This window comes from Kryptolebias marmoratus, linkage group LG19 (assembly GCF_001649575.2).
Source record: "Kryptolebias marmoratus isolate JLee-2015 linkage group LG19, ASM164957v2, whole genome shotgun sequence".
NCBI lineage: Eukaryota > Metazoa > Chordata > Actinopteri > Cyprinodontiformes > Rivulidae > Kryptolebias > Kryptolebias marmoratus.
This window is the reverse complement of record NC_051448.1, coordinates 7357921-7379370: the sequence shown is the minus strand read 5'-3', so window position 1 is coordinate 7379370 and position 21450 is coordinate 7357921. Positions and strand designations below refer to the sequence as shown.

The following is a 21450-nucleotide window of genomic DNA, read 5'->3' as shown; positions in this document are numbered from 1 at the left end:
AGTCCCTGTATAACTAAAGCGAGAGCTCAGTCTGCGTCCTCGGCACAAACTAGCGCTCGCTGTTTGAGGATTGGACTCCGCCAGAGAGGCCTCCTGTCTCCGACCCTGTTTCTGGTGTTCGTGGACAGTGGAGAGAAGGGAAACCTCGGGGTCTCGTCTCGGCGATGACGTGGTTCTGTCGTTATCTTCAGGTCACGACCTTTCAGCCGGCGCTGGAGCACTTAGCAGCCGGGAGAAGAGTCAGTCCCTCTGAGTCTGAGACTGTGATGAGACCATGGTTCTCAAATGGAAAAACGAGGTGGAATGCTCCCGCCGGGTCGGGAGTGAGTCTCTCTGCCCCCATGGGAGTCTTGTTCCAGAGTGACGGATCAGTGGGGACGTTGCTCTGTCTGTCATGGTGAAGAAAGGAAAGCTTAGTTCCATCCCTCACCTATGGTCAAATGGTCATGAGGTTTGGATCATAACAGAAAACGAGAACCTGGATCTCGAGCTGCCACTCCTCCACATCAGAAAGAGTCAGCTGAGGTGGCTCGGGCATCTGATGATGATGATGATGATGATGATGATGATGTGTCCTTGGCACCTCCCTCTGAAGGTTTTCCAAGCATATCCTATTGGGAGGAGACTCCGAGGCAGAGCCTGGAGGGATTGTTTACCATCTCTGGCCTGGGAACGCCTTGGGATCCCTGAGGAGCTGCAGAGTGTCGCTGGGGAGAGGGACGTCCGGGTTTCCTCTTCTGGATCTGTTGCCTCTTAGATAAGCGTCAGGAAACGGATCAACGGTTTCTGCTTATTTTACAGCTAACTCAGCTGGCTAACAGCGCGCTGTGGTGTTACAGTACTTATTAACTTTACACCAACAAACAAGATGTTGCAGCTGTCGGCAGGATTGTGACAGTTTGTGTCCTCAGTTCCTGAAACTTGCTTACGTTATCACGGCTATCCATTTTAGAACCGGACAGTTTGACGTAATTCTGCTCCGTCATCCGCCGCTGTGTGTAAATTACCTAAATAATATCATTGTGCCGACATTCAGACAGCAACCTTAATTTGATCTTTCAGCGAGGATAATTATCTCCATCCTGGGTCAAGGGAAGACGTAACCGATCTGACAGTTTGTTTACACTCCCGTGAACCGACTCTGCTCGTTAATTACCGTCGCTGACTACTGTCTAATCATGTTTCGTAGTTTGACTACTGCTTCTAAATGAAGACTTTAAAAGGCCAACGTGTCTTACGCTTCGGTAAAAACCCTGACCTTTAGGGATCCGCGCCTGTGTTTACCTGACGCTTGTTTCGGGCACTTTTACCGTCCTGGACGGAGGAGACCGAATGACGCAGGGAGGACTGAGCGGGGGCTGATTTGTCGTTTGTCTAAGTGACTTGACAGGCATCGCCGGTATTGATGGGAACTCAAGCAATCCCTGTGTGGGTAATTTGATACAGATCCCTGCCCAGCTGTGCTGAAAGGCCTGAGAACTGAGCCCAGAGCCAAGGTTTGCTTGTGGCTTAGAAGTAATGACAAACAGTACAGTAAAAGCAGCAGCCGCTGTAATTCAACATGACATCGGATAGGCGCTGCCCTTCTGTAAATACTCAAAGGAAGGAGGTATGCTGATAAATATTTGACTCTATAAGGCCATTCTGCACACACCCCGTCCCTCTCTACGTGCAGATAACGACAGGTTTGAGTGCGGACCACGCGGCGCTCCGTTCCCGCCTTAAATGATTCACATCCGTAACCTTTGCTCATCTGCCAACTGGAAAGAGAGTTTTATAACAACACATTAACCTTATCAGTGTTCAAGCCACGGAGAGCAGCCTCCGCAGCCCGTGAGATCCACTCGGCGCCAGTGACCCCTGCGCCTCGTCTTTGCGCCGAGCAGCGCGTTTAGCTCGGATGACATTGTGCGGCCGAAACGCAGCGGCACGCACATTTACATCGAATCCTATTTTTTCCTCCAAGTTGTCTGCGAGTGAGTCAGCGAGCTCTGGGCGCACTTCTGCAGAGCATCGAGGAGGGTCAGAGGAAAACAGAGCGGCGTCTTTGACCACACACACACACACTCAGTAAAAAGGACAGAACAGCGAGGGGCAAAGCGCTCCTCTGGGTGTGTGTGTGTGTGTGTTTTCTTGCCCTTGGTTTTAATGTCATTAGCTTGATCCGAGCGGAAGAACAAGCCCAACCGAAGCAACTGACTTCCTTTTTCCCTGCTGGACGAGACGAGGCACAGAGCTATGCAGCACTTGGATACGATCTAAAAGCGACAAAGATTAGACGTGAATAAAACTGACGCAAATAGTTTTTTTTTTTTTTTAAATAAACCATCACCCGCAGGACAAAAACACAACCTCTGCTGGTATTAACATTTGTTGATGCTGACACGTTTATGGGACACTTGTTCTAAAATTTACAGAAAGCCAAAATAAAAAACTCTGCATCCAGTTTAGCCCATTAACCAAGCTGCGCTTCTCTTCATCTAAATTTTACAGCAGCTGATAAAGAGATTCCTCTTTAATTTGTTTATTTTGTCGTTGGTCTGACAGTCTGTCCTGTCCAGAGGTAAACAGACGGCGTCCTGCTGTTAGTGCTGAGGCTTTAGGACACAGAGCTCTGTTAGCAAACGCCAGGAAAGCTGAAGGCTCTGAGCCACGTTCTCAGGAATGCTGCCCAAAAAAAGACGTCCAATTTTCTCTCAACACAGCACATCCTGATAATGGATTCTGAATGGAAGCCACGAGAGCCCACTGGGTGAATAACTCATCGAATCTGTGAGTTTATGGCCGCTTTTAACGCTGCTCGAGACGCGGAGTGGAGAACTTTCCAAACTGCGAACCTGAACGTTTATTTTACCATTTTGCAAACAATCCAGGTTTACCGAGGAAGCAACATCCGGGACCCTATCTCGCAGGAAAACAAGAACGAGTTGGTTAAAAATAAATATTTCTAACCTAAAAGAACCTGACACCACATTATGACTCGACACAAGTTTAACTTGAAACATTTTCAGTCAGACTCCTGAGGCAGGGTTCCTACACGTTACACAACTCACCAGATTCAACGTTTTATCCATTTTTGTCATCGAAATGTCTGTAAATTTGCAGTAATTTAACATATTTCAACAGCAGTGCCAATATTTTTTTAGGAAGTGGGGAATTTTTACACTTTTTGTGAAAATTAAACGCATATACTGGAATAAAAAATGGTTTGTTTCACATAAATAAACACTGATTTATATAGTTTCACGCTGAATAAAACTTGCACACTGCCATGTAAAAAAAACAACAACATTAATCACAGGCTGCTGACCAACAACTAGCATAGATGCTAACTTAACATTGAAAACCTCATAGACAAGCTAATACTGTTAGCATTCTGTTTAAATCTAGAAATTTCTACACAAATCAAGTGTTTTAAAGTCACAACTAGCAGCCGTGTTACGTTAGTGTCAACAGACAGAAAAGAAGAAGAAACACTCAGCTTTACTACAGGAAGTTACGGCAACTCTGCCGGGACAAACTGCCGATTCCCCTAAAGTGGCAACATAGATTATCGTTACCGAAACGAATTTCTGACATTTGAAAATTGACTCAGAACCTTCCACGTCTGCCGTAGCTCCCACCCGTGTCGAGACACCAAGTGGTTCCATTTGTCTACAGACTGAGCTGAAAGTGGCAGCAAGAAGAGCTCAAAAGAAACAAAACAATTTTATTAAACGTGTTTTTTTAGGCCATTAGGTTGAGAATTTGTCTGGATTTTGTCACAACCAGAACAGAGCCACTTCTAAATTAAAGATTTATGCATCTGTAACAGAAACAGAAGCTAATAAAATCCCTCTTGTTTCCCTTTTCCCAAAAGAAACAAAAATCTACAATGCTAAAATTGAAAAAATGGGTAAATTTTTTCCCTTCCTGAAGTTTATTCATTCTAATGTTATCTTCCTGCTCGCTGGCTGTATTTAGGGCTGGTCTCTTGGTACGAAAAAATTACACTCTTGCAAATCACCGCTGGGGTTTTTCAGGAACACTGATGCAATTTCTGGCACCTCTGCGCGCGCCGCCGCTTTCCTCTACTGGCGATCCTTACCACCAGTCGCCTCTCATTTAAACCAGGACTCCCGGGAGGCGGTGGGGATTTAATATCGCGTGTTTTGAAGCACGCCTTATCTCTGCCCCTTCCGGTCGACGTGAAACCAACATTTGATTGAGAACCAGAGGGTTCTGCGCAGAAAGAGAGCTCACAAAGCCCGAAGGAGTGGGGAAAAAAAAAAAAGGCCTCTCTGGAAACAGCCATTTGCATTTTGAGACTCGGGAAATCTCGGCGACAACAAAAACGAATCCGCCGCTCGTAAATACCGACGCAGGAAGCGCCGCGGGTTTGTGTGCGCTTTAGTCACCTGTTTGGTTCCTGGTTCCGGCGTCGGCGCCCACGCTGCCGTTCTCCTGCTGGGCTGACAGGGTCTTCAGGATGACGTGGGAGGCCCCCAGACGAGGCAACGTGACGTGGGTCAGGTGGGGGAGGGAGTGCTTCTTGGCAAACAACTGGCTGGTTTCTCGCCTCTTCCTTAGGAAGCCGCCCTCGGGGAAGAGCACTATCCACTTCCTGTCACGGCTGTGGTAGTACTTCTCTAGGTGCTCTTTCAAGTAGATCAGCTGCTTGTCTCTGTGAGCTTTACCCTGAAAACAAAAAGCAGATCAGATTATACAGCATGCATAAAAAATGTAACATGCTATATTTAATAACAACAACCTCATATTTTCATATAAACAGATTTCAAGTCTAGTTAGAATCTGTAACAAACTAAAGGTCTAGGAATGCATATCACCCGCCATGCGATACTCTGAGGATGCTGAGGATGAGGCTCAGCTACTACCACAACAAGTTTTAGCTCAATTATAACATTTCTTGCACGACCGCTCAGCGCTCAGAGCATGTTTTCCAGATGAGTCTCAGCTACCAGCGCTTCGAATTTCAGCTCAATGTTTATAAATTTGACTGAGTTAGAGCCATTTGTGTGTTTCCTGAAGTTCCTGAGCTGTGGCGGCCATTTTTTTAACTTTCTGATGGTTTCACAAGATATTTCGCTGCAGGCAAACGGACGCACGCAGACACGGGCAGAGACGTGATCCTCAAAACCAGAGCGGGTGTTTCCGATGAGCTTCAGGTTAAGTGCTTCTTCATCAACTCGACTTCCTGTCTCTGCAGAGGCCACTGAGAGTTTGAGCCTGTAGATCAGGGGTCTCCAATCCTGGTCCTAGAGGGCCACTATCCTGCATGCTTTACTTGTTTCTCACCTGATTCAGTGGTTAAATCACCTCTTCATGTTCTGCAGAAGCCTGTTAATCACCCATTGATTCAAATCAGGAGTTGGAGCACAGAAACAAGTAAAACCTGCAGGATGGTGGCCCTCCAGGACCAGGATTGGAGACCACTGATGTAGATTAATGCCTGTACTGGATTTCCAGGACGCCTTAAATCTTAAAAACTCTAATTTGAGTGTAAAAAAAAAAAAAAAAGGAAAGCTTAAGAAAAGACCTAAAGCTTTAGAACTAGTCTGTAAAAAATGTCATTTACAAATTGAATACAATAAAGACAATTAATTGAGCTTGAGTGTCAAAAAACAACAAGAGAGAAATGAAAGCCAAGCCTTCGTTGGCTTCGAAATGCATTCAGGGTTCGACAGGAGCGGACGCGGGACCCCGTGGCCCCGACGTTATCGGGAGCGTTAGCGAGGACGGCGGCGAGGAGGAGCCGTATTGATTTTTTTTTTTTTTTTCAGTTAGGCCCCGATCAAAAGTCCTTTTAAACATCTTGGCGCAGACGGGCCCGGACTCGGTGTCGCTCCCTGAGCTTATTGGCGGGTTACCGTGCGCCGAACGACGGCCGCGCGGTAGATAAAAACGAACTCGAGAGACAAATATGTGACTCTGGCTGCTCGGCAGGAACAGATCAGCACGGAGGGGGCGCCCTCTCACAGACACAAGCGACCTTTGTGGTGCTGCTATAAAAACAGCCGTGTTTTTTAGACACAAAGTGAGAGAAGTTCATTCCTGTAAAGGGTGGAAAGCTCAGGTGGTTTTGTTTTTGTTCAGCCAGTCAGGGAAGGAGCTGCTTCTGCTCGACCGATTGGCAGGAGAAGGTTTCCAGATTGTTCTGTTGTTGATTATTCACCTAAATCACAGGGGTCAAACTCCTTCCTCTGGGCCGCCGTCCTGCATGTTTTAGACGTGTTCTTGCTTTAAAACACCCGGTTTAAATGGATAACTTGTGGACGTGCTGCTGAAGTACTTGCTGATTGGGCGAGGAGGTAATCAAACCATTTGAATCAGGTGTGTTGGAGCAGAAAAACCTAAAACTTCGAGGCCTGGAGTTTGGCACCTCTGACCTGAATACTGACAGGAGCTACTTTAAAAACATGACGTAATTAAAGGCGTACGTGCTGTGAATGACTCTCAGCTACTACCACAACAAGTTTGAGCTCCAAATCTGTAAAACTGACCGAGCCAAAGTCATTTTTGTGTACTTTGAGGTCACCTGGCTGTGGCGTCCATCTTGAATTGGATTGGCTCCGAATGTTAATTGGCTGCAGAGGTAAATCCAAGAAGTATGTCCTGAAAGTTTTATTGAAATCCATCCATTGGTTCACGAGATATTTTGCTAACAGACAGAGCTGATTCTTAATAGTTTAGCTTGAAACAAAGATCTGTTCGAGCTCAGAATATGTGACGGAGAAGACCAATAATTTCAGTTCAGTATCTGTAAAACTGACTGAGTTGTAGTCATTGTTGTGTTTTTTTTTTAAAGGTCAGCTGGCGGCCATCTTGAATCAGGGTGACTCTGAGAGCTAATTAGCTACACGTCCGAGTTTTTTTTTTTTTTTTGGGGGGTGGGGGGGAGGGGGTAACGGTCGCACAAGCACGGGTAAAAACATCATCATCCCGTTCTGCCTTGGCAGTAAATACCTGCGGCGAAACGCAGCCGACATCAACCAGAACGCACAGACTGCGTTTTAGCCAAACTCTAAATTAACCCCTCTATAAAAACGTATAACTCAGAGTTTGGTTTTTTTTTTTGTTTTTTTTTAGATCCCATTAGTGTGTGAGGTGCAGCTGACAATCTGGCAGCATGTAATTAGAAATTAGTTGCTTCTCGTGGCAGCACCGGCTCCTAGCCGAAGCCTTAATTATCGCAAACATTCAAAGGATTTATGACACGGCGGACCATAAATCCGCCTGCTTGTAAATGTACACAACGTGCACGCGTATTATATATTTATAAACAGCCTTCGTGATGCACATATTTATACGCTAGCCCCGGAAAGAAGCACGGTCAGCATTTTGTTTAGCTTTTTTTTTTTTTTCCTGTATTATTATTATTATTTTCACATCAGGGATGTTAAAAACTAAAATAAAAGGACTTGTGCGAACCTATATCCCTACGTTCCAACTCATGAATTTCTAACAGCAATGAGACACTTTTGGAGTTGTGCAAAAGTCCACATTTAAATATTGTTTCCTTAGAGGTTTATTGAGTTTCCTTCTATGTAAATTGATTGTTTCAGGAGCGAAGCTGCATTTAGTTACTAATATTGTGGCTTCTGGTATCTGTTAAATATTACGCTTTAAGTAAATGCGTTTAAAACAGGATATTGTGGGTTTGTACGTCCTCCAAAGAAACGTATAGTGAGTTTTAAGTTTGCTCAGACAGCGTTGGACGCTTGGGGTGAGCGGGGCAGCTGCTCGCTGTGAGAAAGTGTGTGTGAAGTATTCTGGGGAAGGATGTCAAGAATGCGCACATAAGAGCGCCGGAGGGGAGGAAGGGGGGGGAGGCAGAAAGGAGTGAGGCCGCTCCGACTCCCCGCTCCGGCAGGAGCAGGAGGCTGATGTGAAATTCCACAGCCAAGCATCGCCACGACCCAAAAACAAAAACGAGAAAACCCATTTTAATCCCTCCTGCTGTTTCAGCGGCGCGAGGTAAGCTGAAGGGCGTTCTCCTTCAATTCTCTGATGACACGTTCTGCATCGCTTCTTCTTTCCGTCAGGACTTCGTGGGGCGTGGATTTAAACATCCGTGACCGTGTCCAGGCGGCGCCGGAACGTCCCGTTTACACACGGCTAATGTGGCCGACGGGGTAAACATGTAACACTTCAGGCGGATAAAAACCCCCCTTAAATGTCGACATGAGAAACAGCAGCACGGCTGGGGGATGAATCCAACTTTTCAAATATGTTTTTTTCAAACAAAATGTGCTAAAAAGCCAAACAAAAGCTAGCAGACGTGTTGCTAAATGAGTTGCTTAAAACAAATCTCCTTTAAACTGAATGAATGAAAGCACGTTAATCTTTATTTGTAGGATTTTGTAGATTTATGCAAACCGACCGTGTTTCGTCTTTGCTTTTTGTTTTGTTTATTTTAAATCACGCACAAAAAGCAGATGATATGAGATAACTCGGCCTAGGGTGGTGTTAAAAAGTCACGGTGAATTTTTCTTTTCCGATGATTTAAATGCCTTAAAAACAAGATAACAGAGACAGGACGTATTTTTTATCCCCCTCCTCCTCCGTGACTGGACTTGTTGCTGCGAGGCGTCACGCAGTTGTGTACTGTAGCCATTTTCCCATAAGCGTTTATGTTAAAAAAAGACGCCGGTAACCAGCAGATAACTCAGTCAGTCGCGGTTGTTTCTTGAAGGGTTTCATCAAACAAGCTGTTCAGGAATTACATCCACATTGTCCTCTCCAACCGGATTCTAAACGTCACCGTTTCAAACTTTCTGCTGTTAAAATTAAAAGTGAGTCTCAATGCTTGGGATTAAATTAAAAGTTTAGCGTTAAACATGAATAATAGTTGCAAATAAAAGGGCTTTCCGGCCGATTCCTTCTGCCGGGGGGTCGCCACAAGCGAGCGAACTCGAACGCGAAAGATTTGGGCAACTGTTTTACAAAACTGACCACCGATTTACAGAAGCCCCAATACTGCGGATAAAAATAATAATAAAAAAAGATCATAAACTGGTTTAAAATCTGTCCTGAGCGCAGGAAAAAGGCTGACGCGGAAGGCTGTCGACACAAACTAACCATGAATAAATAACAGATGAAGTGTTGCAGTGATCGTATTAAAGCCCTGTCCTGCCTTTATTAAGCAATGTGTCGTATTTTTTTTAGGCAGCAGTAATAATAGTACTTGAGTTCCCGTTTTTAAACGAGCGAATAAATCACGTTTTTCAATGTTGGTTTTAGTATCATAACAGCCGCGTTGAGCAGCCGGGGTGCTTTCGCTCACGCCCAGAAACAACCGGTTGGCTCTCATTCATTTAATGATTCCCTCAAACCTGCTTGGTGTCGGAGGGAGCGGGAGCCCCGCTGTTTCTGAACGTAACCCTGTCAGAGCTGTCTGATCAGACACGCCGCGGCCGCAGGAACGTTAAACACGTATCTGCCGTCCAGCTGAAAGCGGCAGATGGGGTGGGACTCCGCGGTTAGAAGCAGCTGGAGCGAAATGAGGTGTGTTACGACCCAAAGGTCTGTGCTTTTAATCTTCAGACCCTCAGAAAACAAAAAAACAAAAAAAAACCCAAGGTGTTGACATGCGACGGGAGACATAAGTTGTTTTGTCCAGAAGTGATGAGAGTCGGCGCTGCCTCTGGAACGCTTAGGGATGGAACCGAGAGCCCTTCTGGTAAAAAATGAAAAGTCTGGCAGAACTCGAAGGAATGCATGTCGCCCGCTGCCTTTCATTGACTCAAATCATCTCACGCTGAGAAACGACAAAGTTGAGAACGTTTTAGTCGAATCTAAAAGCAAACATTCAGACTGATCTCGTGCGACGTCGCTAAATATCACGCTAACAGTACGTGCTGTGACTCTCAGCTACTACCACAGCAAATCGTAACTCGGATGTTGCTCTTTTTGTGTTGGCTGCGGCAGCCATTTTAAATTGGACTGACTCCAAAAGGTAAACAGCTGCAGACAAACGTCCAAAGATTAATTCAAGAAAGCTTCAGTAAAAAATCCATCCAGTGGCTGATGAGATATTTTGCTAACAGACAAAAACAGGCTGATTCCAGCAGTTATTGCTTAAGTTTAAAGCAAAGACCGTGTAGCACCTCGGAGTATGTGCTGTGAATGACTCCCAGATACTACCACACCAGATTTTAGTAAAATATCAGCAAAAAAATCGAGTGAAAAAAACGATTTTGTGTTTTCTAGGTCAGCTGACAGTGACAGCCATCTTGAATTTGGCTAGATCTAAAAGTTATTCAGCTGTAATGTTTTTGTTTTTTAAAATAAGTTGGCTGTGGCAGCCATCTTGATTTGGGTTGTCGATTGTAGATGTACCACCAATGTTTACTTTCTGCAAGTTTGATTAAAAATGCGTCCAGATATTTTGGTAGCAGACACGCACACGGAGACACGTGCACAGTGACTACAGCCCACCTTTGTACACGTAAGCCTAAAGTTTGGGTCTCTTACCTGTCTGATGAAGAAGTCCCCATGAATCAGAGACACTAGACCAAAGTTAGTGTATTTGAACACATGGTCCATCAACCACATCATTTTTGGTACCACCTTAAAGAGACAGGAGAAAAAGCCAGTGAAGATTTGTAAAAACAAACGTCTAATTCTGCTTAGTTTCATTTGCCCCCCCCCCTCCGACTGATACGGCCCCTCTGAGCATTTCCGCCCTCCTAACCCTGCACCGATGCAGCTTTGGCTTACTGGCCTTTCAGCGCTAAGAGGATAAACTGGGCCAGGGATGCAGTTGTTGAGGAGGATCATGTCATGTACGCGCAGCGCAACTTGGCAGCTGCAGCGCCGAACCAAAAAGGGGGGGGGTGACCATAAACAAAGCCAACAATAATAAACAACTATCCTGCTGAAGCAGGGGACCGAGATGTTTGGATATGTTTGGTCTACATGCCTGTTTCACAGTCTGAAAAGATGCAAAGCAACAACTGCGTCCCTCCGGCTGCTTAGTCAAACAGCCAGGCTCACGTTTTACAACGCGCCTGCAGCAAACAGCAAAACTGTGGCCATTTTCCATATAACTGCCAAACAAATTCGGAAGCAAAATGTCGCTCAAAGAGGTACATTTTCATCCAAACAAAACAAAACCAAAAAAAAAAAAAATAATAATAATATAAGGTGCACTTTGCTGCCAACATAGTCGTGGTTTTCAGCTAGATTAGGGGAGGTAGTGATGAAGTCGTAGAGGAGGATCGCACGGCCGACAGAAAACAAAACCTTCAGGAAGGAGACGGAAACACGTGCAGCAGCCTTGGTCGTGCACGACGGGTAATTATTTCCTAATGTCAGCTGGAGCTGGCCTTGTTCCTTTCACAGAAGAAGATAAAACATCTCAAAGCTGATCATTCACCACCTCGGTCTTGTTACGTTTATGTCACAATATTTGCGCTCTGGTCCCTTCCTGTGCAGATTTTAGTTATAATCAAACCTTTCGACTACATAACTCCACAAACCAAAACTGTTTAATACACTAATTAAACATTAAACAAGTAAAAAAAAAAAGGAGTAAATAATGAATAAAGTCAGAACCAGCTGACGTTTCCACCTGAACTTTGACTCTTTTTCCCTCTTCAAACACATCTCTCCTTGGCCGGTTGGTCAGGCGCCACACACATGTTAGTTTAGGACATAAAGAATTGAAACTTCTAGGTTTTTGTGCTAATTCATGTCCCATAAACGCTTTCACTGCACGCCTAACACCCTGTTTTTATTTCACGTTGCTCGCATGTGTCTATTGGTCACAGGTAAATACGCCACAGCTGGACTAAAAGCCAACGCAAACCGTTAAAAAACACGTCTTCAACAAGAATAAACAGGGATTTTCAAATGTTCAAAGTCTAGTTAGAATGGGTGAATATGAGGAATTAATGCAAATCTTTTTGTTTCTTTTTTAACAGTGAAACTCCAAGCTGTTTCCTAGAGATGATTTTCCAGTCAGAGTGCTTTTTTTAGCACAATGCCAAACACCCACACCCCTCCCGAAATAAAAAATAAAAACTTCTTCTATCCCTGTATCTTTTATTTTGAAAGGATTATAAAGTGGAAGCTACGGTCACGGGTGCACTCACTTTACTACCAGAATACATGCATCTCCCTCCCTCCACGTTGAGCCGGTGAAAATGAAGGAATATAAGCAGAATCAGCAGCAGAGGGCTCAAATATTTGAAGATAAATCAAACAGTTACCAAATTCAAAAAGTGCTTTTGATTAAAATGTGCATCCCTGCTGGATATAAAGCCAACAAAACTACATCTTTAAAGACAACTGTGGCTCCAGAGAGTGAGTTCATTTTACACAGATTTTAGCCTTAGTAGCTCTAAAAGAGGCGTGGGCAATCTAGGTCCTCGAGGGCCACCATCCTGCATATTTTACTTGTTTTCCTGCTCCAACACCTGATTCAGTGGTTAAATTACCTCTTCATGTTCTGCAGAAGCCTGTTAATGACCCATTGATTTGAACCAGGTGTGTTGGAGCAGAGAAACAAGTAAAACCTGCAGGACGGTGGCCCTCCAGGACCAGGGTTGCCTATCCCTGATCTAAACAGCAACATCATCGTGACAAAATCTGAGCTCTCTGAAGCACCAATTATCAAAGTAGCTAATACGGTATTTTCTTCATTTCATGTCGCCCGTGCAGCCGTGGTGCCATTATGCTCCTGTATGTCTTACCGTGCCCTTGTCTTGCAGGCACATCATGAGAGTGCAAACGTCTCCCGTGGACTGATGATTGACGATGACCATGGCTTCTTCCTCAGAGATGGGCCGCACGTCATCCCCCCACTCTGTGACTGGAAGGCAAAAAACGAAAAAACACGTTCTGATTAACCATCGAGCGGAGATATCATCTTTTACATACAGCTGGAGAGGTTTGCAGAGGATTCTGGTTTCTGTTAACCCTCCGTGCACGTTTTCTCGAGGCGCAAACAACCATTTTAGAAACGTCTTCCTCTTGATGAATGGCAATAGCACCAATGCTTTGATTTTGAGCTCTAAAAAAGTAGCATAAAAATTGTTGAGAACTGGACACAGAACAACCATTACGTTGTTTAACACTCCCTAATTTAAAACAGGCTGCCAAAAATCCCTGGACTTCTTAACTACCTGAACTCTGAGGATCTGCTGCGGGAACTGGCCAAAAGCCAGCAGCAGTAGTTTCCAAATTCTTAGACGCTGTGAGGTGGGGCCTCTGGGATCAGACTTGTTCATCTAGAAGCATCCCACAGACGATCGACTGGATTCGGACCTGAATAAACTGAAGGCTAAGTCAACACTTCGTAGGTCTTTAAACTCTAACTAAACCGTTTCTGCATTGTAGCACGGCAAGGAAAGAGACTGCTGCCTTCAGGAAATACCATTCACTTGGTCAGCAAGGTGTGAAAGTGACATCATATGAACGACAGGACCCAACTTTTGCCTAAAGCGCCACAAAGTCCACTCTGACCTGTCCGTCTCCCACTGTCCAGCCTCATACTGCCTCCCCCAGGTGGGCGACACGTAAACACTGGCGTATTCAAACGACATGAAGGAAAATTTGAATAAAAATGCAAAGCTGGGAGTATTTTTATGACGTGCATGTACACTGGAATTAACTTTAATTATACAATAACACACCGATGCAAAACTCACGCCTCCAAATTCCTACACACACACCGTTAAGGGAGGAGGATTTAAAGGTATTAGGCTTAAACTTTAAACACACAAGGCGAACAAAGACAAACAGTTTATCTAAGATAATGAGTTGAGTCAGATGGGTGTGTTTCATTTTGTCAACACAGCTGAGACAGAGTGAAGTGAGGTGTCTTTGAGTACATACGCAGAAAATTTTTTTTTTAAAAAATCAACGGCACTTTGTTCCTGTCAGCAGTCACAATGCTTTAAACCAACAATACCTGACCCCGTGTCGTGTTACAAAAGTGTGCTGACAGCAAAACACACGGAGATCTGCATAACTTCCGTGTCCGAATTCAAACATGGAGGGTAAATACACGAGTAAGTCGCTTAGTCTGACTAATTACCAATGGCTCCCAATTCAGTAAAGGTCAAAACAACGTGCGTTTATAACTCTCAGACTTCAGCCTAAAAGGATTGAATTTCACAGCAGCGTCTATAAAAGTCCTCACTTCCTCATTCATGCAACAGCTGAGATATTGATCAAAATAAAAGATCAAAGAAATTACAACATAGATTAAAAACAATAAGAAATAAAAACCAGATAAGTACATTAGTAAAAATAAAATAAAACAACCAAAGCACTTTTCTTATTGAAAAGAGAAAAGTGAAAATCATAAAACTGGCTGGGATTATTCTTTATTTTTTCCCTTTTGAGTAAAACTCAAAGTAGAGACAGACGGATTATTCTGTCGACCCATTTTAATCAAACAATATCAGCCTCTTTAAAAAAAAAAAAAAAAAAAAGCCAGTACCTGTACAGACTTAATCAGACTTACTGTTATAGTTTGTTAAATGAAAAGCACATATAAACCAAAAAATACAACCCTGACATCTAAAGATCAGCCATAGAAGAACTCATTTCGGTCAACTTCTAATTCAAAATTTGTATTTTGCTCCACGACATTTCGATATTCGGACTGGACAAACTGGTCATTTATGTGAAACTTGTAAACATAGTTCCCGTTGTTTTCGGCCGCCGACTTTAGTTGAAATGGTCGCTTCCTGTCGGATTAAAAGCTGCCCTAACGGTTCGAACGTCCCTTACCAGTCCGTTGAAACACTGACTGTATGAATTCGCTGCTTTCAGGCCACGCAGCTCCTCCGTGGTGCGAGCAGTCTTCGTGTACGCTAAAAAAATTCACAAGATTCACGAGATGGGCGGCGAATTGTGAGGCTCGTTTCCTCGTTTTCCATCTCTTATGGGTCAGTCCTGACAGTAACGATCTTCTGAATTTATCTTTCCCCCTTGGACTTTTGGTCAAGAGTAAGTAAATACCTGGATTTAGTTTACTTCGAAGCCATCGCTGTCTAGCGCTCGCTCTCTCAACACGGTGAAAATACCTTTTCCGGTCGAGACTTGTGGGAATGGTAAATGGTAAATGGCGTGCACTTGCATAGCGCTTTATCTTGTCCAAGGACCCCAAAGCGCTTCACACTACAATTATTAATTTACCCATTCACACACTGATGGTGGCGAGCTACAGGCGCCACCGAGCCCTCTGACCACCACCAGCAGGCAAGGCAGGTGAAGTGTCTCTCCCAAGGACACAACGGCTAAGACTGATGGAGCAGGAGGAACCCCAGGAACTGCCGGGAAATATGTATTGGTCTGTCTGTGACTTGAAAAGGTCAAAGGTCAACAAAGGCGACCCCTTGTACATTGTCGGTGTCAGCTCCACAGAGTTAGCAGAACAACGTGGATACAGCAAAGCTTGATGGTTGATATTTTTATTTTCCATTGAATTCTTACAAAGGTTTTATTGCAGCTACTACAGGATCATTCTGAGCGACAGCTGCCAGAACGTGACCACCAGAGATCGTTTCTAAACGAGCTAAAAGCTCATATCAGATCTGCGTCGGCTGCTTTTTCACAGCCACACCCTGACGGTTCTGGGTGTTCTCGTTCGAAAGCTACAGTCTGCAGATGACTCTCAGATCAGTGGCATAAATAGAGATTTTATGCTCTTTGCTGTCCTGAGTCATTAATGAATGTGCACGTTAATCCACAATGAATGAAAAAGCAAAAACAAAACAAAGCTTGTGGCTTGAAATGAGGAAGGAGAGGTGAGTTTCAGGAAATTGTATCATACTAACTTTTACTGTGACCACTGAGGAACACAAAGAGAAAAACTTTCACTTCTGTGGCCTGCCTTGTTGTTTTTTTATTATACATAAGGAGGAAGAGTGTAATAACCTGCTTTTTTAATAGAAAGAAAAAAAAAGGCCCAACGCCGACTTAATCGCCTAGAGCTGATTTCATACGCATGATCAGCCGGCTGGTTGGTCCGGGAGATCCCTGACCAGCTACTGAATAAGCACCACGTTGTGTTTGAATCCGGCAACAACACGAGACGAGGCTTATTTGCATGTCCATAAATAATGTTCTCCCCCTCGGTGAAGCAACAGAAGGCATCCGCAGACGTCGGGGAGCGAAACCAGGACTGCATTCTCTGTCGAAGAGGTAAAAATAACATGTAGATACAAACTGCGGTTCCGTGGGCCAAATACACACAGATCAGGCAAGGTACACTGCACCCAGGTACGCCGAGGTCTTATCTACCCACATCAGGAGCGAACAAAACACAAAACGCCGTGCGGCGTTTTCCATTTTATGACTTTACAACCAACTTCATTCAAACGCCAGAGTCGATCCGGATTCATAAAATGGGCTGAAGTAATGACACCGAAAAAAAAACCCATCCACGGAGTACAACCAGAAGTAGTGATTTCTACTCGTTCGACTGACGCACGCCGCAAGAAATACAACATTCAGCCGCAAAGGCTTAATAATATCAACACAACAATCGAAAAACACAACGCTGCATACAGAAATGAAGAGGTTTCCAGAAGTGGTAGCTGCCAGCGCAACAGCCGCCTCCTCACGCAGGTCCAGCTGTCGTGATTGGGAAGCTTTAGTCGGTGGAATTAGGACTTTCTTTGTCTCCTTCTAATTTACCACTCAGTTGTCAAACAACTGTCCCGACACTTGGAATAATATCTGTCATTTACTGGAGGTAAATACGGTTCGTTTGACCTTTTGGACTCATCAGAATTAGGTCATTCAAAGGTGGTAAACGCCATCAGTTAGTCAGGAAACAGAGTGAAAATTTTGCCAAACGTTTTCATACAGGTGAATTAGGACATTTAAGACAACTGCACACAAAACTTACACAACTGTGACACGCCTATCGTTGGCGCTACCTCCAGTTCAGTAAAACCGCTGGATTACAAGATTATTGTGTTTATGATCAATGACACGTGAGCTTTGAAAATGCAGACATGTTTAGATATTCTCATTACTGCCCACCGCTTTGAGATGCAGGGAGTCGTGTATTTGTTTGTGTCTGTTAGCAAAACATCTCATAAACCAGCGGACGAAGTTTAACGAGACTCGGAGAGGAATCATTGGCTGATTAACTTGCAGCTTATCGACTCCAGCAAACACAGAAACGACTGCGACAGGGGCCGTCTGACAGCTACTGAGCCGAAGGTTTTCGTCTGGTAATAATCGAAGTGCTTCCTCTGAGCGCCAACGGGTCACACAAAAATCTATGTTTAAGACTTCGGCCTGCGAGGCGGCAGGGGATATGCATTTCTTCGAGGAACGCCAGTTTCATTAGACACGCGTTAATTATACAGCGAACCTCGCTGGCTTAAAACAACAGAGAATAAAGACGAGGCGGCCTCGGCAAACTCCCCTTTCAATCGCTTGAAAAATACACTCGATCGGGGTGCTTTAAATTGGACTGAGACATCCTTAATTGGGACGAGTGTCAAGTTTTGTGGAAACTTTAACTAAGGACACAAAGAAGAGGACTTTCTGTGTTTAATATATTTGTGTGCGACAACAGCGCCGACTTATTTGAGAGTGAATTTGTAATTGAAATGAGCCGGACTGAAGTGAACCGCATATGACTGGATCTGAACTGGATCAGAGCTGCGCTATATAAATAAACTGAAGCGTGCAGAGTTTATATAAACCCTTAGCGTGTAGGAATGCATGAAAACTCTTGTCAACAGTCGCTCACTGTGTAGCAGATTAAGAGATCTCTGCGACAGTTTCCAGGTGATCCTGTTTTTAACTTCCCTGACGGTCCTTTGTGTCGGTCTGAACACCCGAATCACCGCCACTGTCCTCTGATTACCACCATCATGTGACTATTCAGAGCCCACAAACTCCTTCACCACTCGTTCACCTGCATCTGATTCATCAACTCTGCATGATAACAGCAAACCGGAGAGGTTGATAAGATTCAGTCAGGCAGCGCTTAAACCGGCGAGCCCCAAGTTTTTAGAGCCGGTCCGACCGGTTTCTAGTCATGATGCAAATGCTGCGTCGGTGAGGCCTTCTGTAGCAGAAAGAGAAAGAGGTTCCTCTCTCTGTGGGGGGAGTTCACATAAGGCATGCTGAAAGATAAAGCTGTAGCAGAGTTTTTACGAGAAACAGGACTGAAACGATTGGTGCAAGACAAAAAAAAAACACGTCTTGTGCAATAGACCTCCTGTTTCTGGAGGTATTTGTCACTATATGTTGTATGTTTCCCGCTGTATACAACATGCCACATTCTGTGAGAGGAGATGATGAGCAGCATGAGAAATTTTCACCTGCAATGAGAAATATCAGCACAGCAGCGTCACGTTAAACTTTGTGCCGTCGAGAGGAAAAATCACCTCATTCCTTTAGCGTACACAGTGAAATATGTCTTTTTTTTTTACCCCTGCTCTGTCCTTATACGCAGCTGCATTAAGGTCAAGGCAGGGGGGGGGAAAACGCTTTGCAACAAACTGTGTTGCTCAACTATGAGATGTTCTTTTTTTTTTTTCCTGGAAAGCAGGGACAGTGAAGACAGCACGATTCACAGAAATCAGTGGACGGCCAGTTTCCGGGTAGTCTAAAGGATGTGATTTAAAATCAAAAATTAAACTGAAAACAGCTGCGGTCCAAAGCAACGGTTCCCAAACTTTTCAGCTTCTGACTCCCAAAAAGCATCTCCAAACACTTGTGACCCTGACTATCTTTGGTTGAAACACACTGAAGTCTCAACGTAAACAAAATTAGAACGTTTTAATCAACAACCACACTTTTTATCTCGTGCAACAGCTACGGCATACGACCCAAATAAAATCTTATCTAAACCCAGATTGGTCGGAAACGTTCAGTAGAGTTTAATGATTATTAATTATTGTTCTTATTAACATTTTAGGCAACGCAGCTTTTCTAGCGTTCCCACAAGTAGCTCTTGGTTTTTCTCTGCGTCTCTTCAGCTCCAGGGAAGGTACAGTAACAGAATTTATATATACATAAACACACACAGATATATATTCTGTATCTTTGCGAGAGAACTCTTTCTTTAGGCAGACCTTGCTGATTTTACTTGAAGACTTTTTTGCCGCCCACGGTGAGGTCAACTTTGGGAACCCCTGGTCTAAGGGGGTCGTCCACACAGGAACGTTTTTTTATTGTTTCAGCCTTGCGTCCCCACAGAGGTGTTCCAGGAGCCCCCAAAAACAGCACACACAACCTCTAATCTAACCTTTGACCCAAAGGCGTCCTCTTTTTCTTCTTCTTCTTCTTCTTGTCTTTACACTTCGAACCCTGCGTGGAAGCTTCCAGGCACGCTTCCACGCCTTGTTTCCTGTTTCGCGCGTGTTTTCCTGACAGCGCTACGTGCAGACCTGGCGTAATGGCGGCGTTTGGGTCATTCCCCGTGTTTTTGTGCGGATGGGAGACATTTCTAGAGAAGGCGCCGTTCCTTTAAGGTTATCTTTAGGAACGACAAATAAAAACCGTGCTTCCGTGTGGACAAGGAAGGCCTACGGCAACTGCCAGGAATAGCTGCAGCACATAGTTGCTTAAAAAGGGCAGATAAAAGTCAACTACCAGGAGCATTTTTGGGAAGTCATTCCATCGGTAATTTGTCTTTGGGTATTATGGTAGCAAAAGACCTTTTTTTTGGAAAACAAAACTCTAAACACTATCTAACCTGGAAATAACAACTGTGTTTGTTAATCAGGTTTTCACACACACACATGACAAAGACTCCCCAAAAAGGTAAGGATGTTCTTCACATGTTCAATTGGCGCCCTTACTTCACCTCCAGTCCCCAGATGAATAAGTTAAACACTCCTGGGTGCGAGAATCAAGAGCGTACGTTGAAATAAAACGACACATCTGTGACACCTGGACGGGGCGGTGTGTGTGTGTGTGGGGTGGACGTACACTGACGGCAATGTCATTTCACATGTAGCATGCCTTCGCGCACGTCGTTCCTCGCTGCCGCAGGAGAGGAGCATAAATGATATCACAAAGATAGGTCATCTGTCAGACAGAATACATTAGGGAAATTGTCTTTGAGAAATGACACAGTTAGAGCAACGGGATGACAGCAACGCTGCCGGCGCGGCGTCTAATCCAGAATCCGCGGTCAGCTAAAAGGTGTACCTCTGACCTTGCCGCCCCGTCCCCTCCAGAGGAGTGAGAATTGGCGGCACAACTTGGCATCCTCTTGTCTCCCACACGAATGTGGCCAGAGAGGGAAAAGCTCCCGGAAAAGAGCAGTTTTTCATTGGTCAGTTTAAGCTTTGTGGCAACTGAGTCAACTTGGTGGTAAATTTCCGCCAGCCATCAAAAAGTGAAAACTTTAACGTGGACGTTTTACTGGTTTTAAAAAATTGTAACCTGCTAGTCACTGCAGATACAGGAAGGCTTAGTGTCAAAACAACTTTTCCTTTTTGCAGGGAAACAGGAACATTGTCGTTAATTATCTGACCAAGGTACGGAGAAGTGGTTCCCAAAGTCGGGGTCAGGAGGAGGGTCTTGAGAAGACATAAACACAAATTTAAACTTACTCCTAATGGCATATTTGTACCATAATTCTCACAAGATAGAAAAACACAAGTCATAAATGGATAAAAGTAGCGATGAAAGTAGTGAAATGGAAGTTAAAGTGGTTTAAGTTAGTATTTTTGGGCTGTTGGAAACTAGTTGGTGACTCAAAATTGAGAGAAAATAGGAATATTTTCCACCAAAGTCACAACGAATTTGCGACCAAGTGACCAGAGAGCGGTGCCTTGTCTTTAACGGGCCGGATTTTGAGTCTGTGGCCACGTTTTTTGTCCACCTCCACCCACACTGTACCCATCATAGCAGCTCCCTTCCCTACGTTTATGATGGAGTAAATTTTAGAAATTAAGCCCAGTTTTTAAGTTGCTCATCATTGGCGTGGTTAGACCTGGGCATTCAGGACCGTCGTTTTCCCACGCTGGTGTCAAAATACAACGAGAAATTTACAAAACCTACACCGAAAGGGGTCCGACACGGGTTTGAGACACCCGAGACGACTTTGAGAAAATCTGAACGTGTTCAAACCTCAAGCGACGTGACTGCGAACCACTGCGAGACAAGAACGTTTCGGAAACATCTGGTTTTACATTCGGTCTGACTGCGTTAGCTGTGAAAATCCACAACCACAACCTATAATCTGAACACAGTCATCAGGTCCCAATGAAATAAGTGTAACTCATAAATAGCCCTCAGTTTCTGTTCCTCAATATTTTTGGCTCAGAGGCAATTCGGTGCCATTCATTTTACTCTCTGTGTCGTTTGTATCAATTACATCTCAACAACAGTAAAATATAGATTTACCACATAATGCTCAGCTCATCCTCATAAATGGCTCACGGTCTTTTTGAGGACCAGGGAATTAAAGTTAAGCCTCCACTCACCAGGAACTCAGAACAAAGGAGATGTTAA

General features: G+C 44.3%; 1 protein-coding gene across 1 annotated transcript in view; it reads right to left on the bottom strand.

Moving 5' to 3' along the window:
* lpgat1 (lysophosphatidylglycerol acyltransferase 1) overlaps nt 1-21450 on the bottom strand; it is a 51042-nt gene that overhangs the window by 18885 nt on the left and 10707 nt on the right. Inside the window, exons 3-5 of the mRNA XM_017411973.3 lie at nt 12696-12814; nt 10474-10569; nt 4398-4677 (exon numbers count right to left, since the gene is read on the bottom strand). Of these exons, the coding sequence (XP_017267462.1) occupies nt 4398-4677; nt 10474-10569; nt 12696-12814 (495 nt within the window). The remainder of the gene's footprint in view (nt 1-4397; nt 4678-10473; nt 10570-12695; nt 12815-21450) is intronic.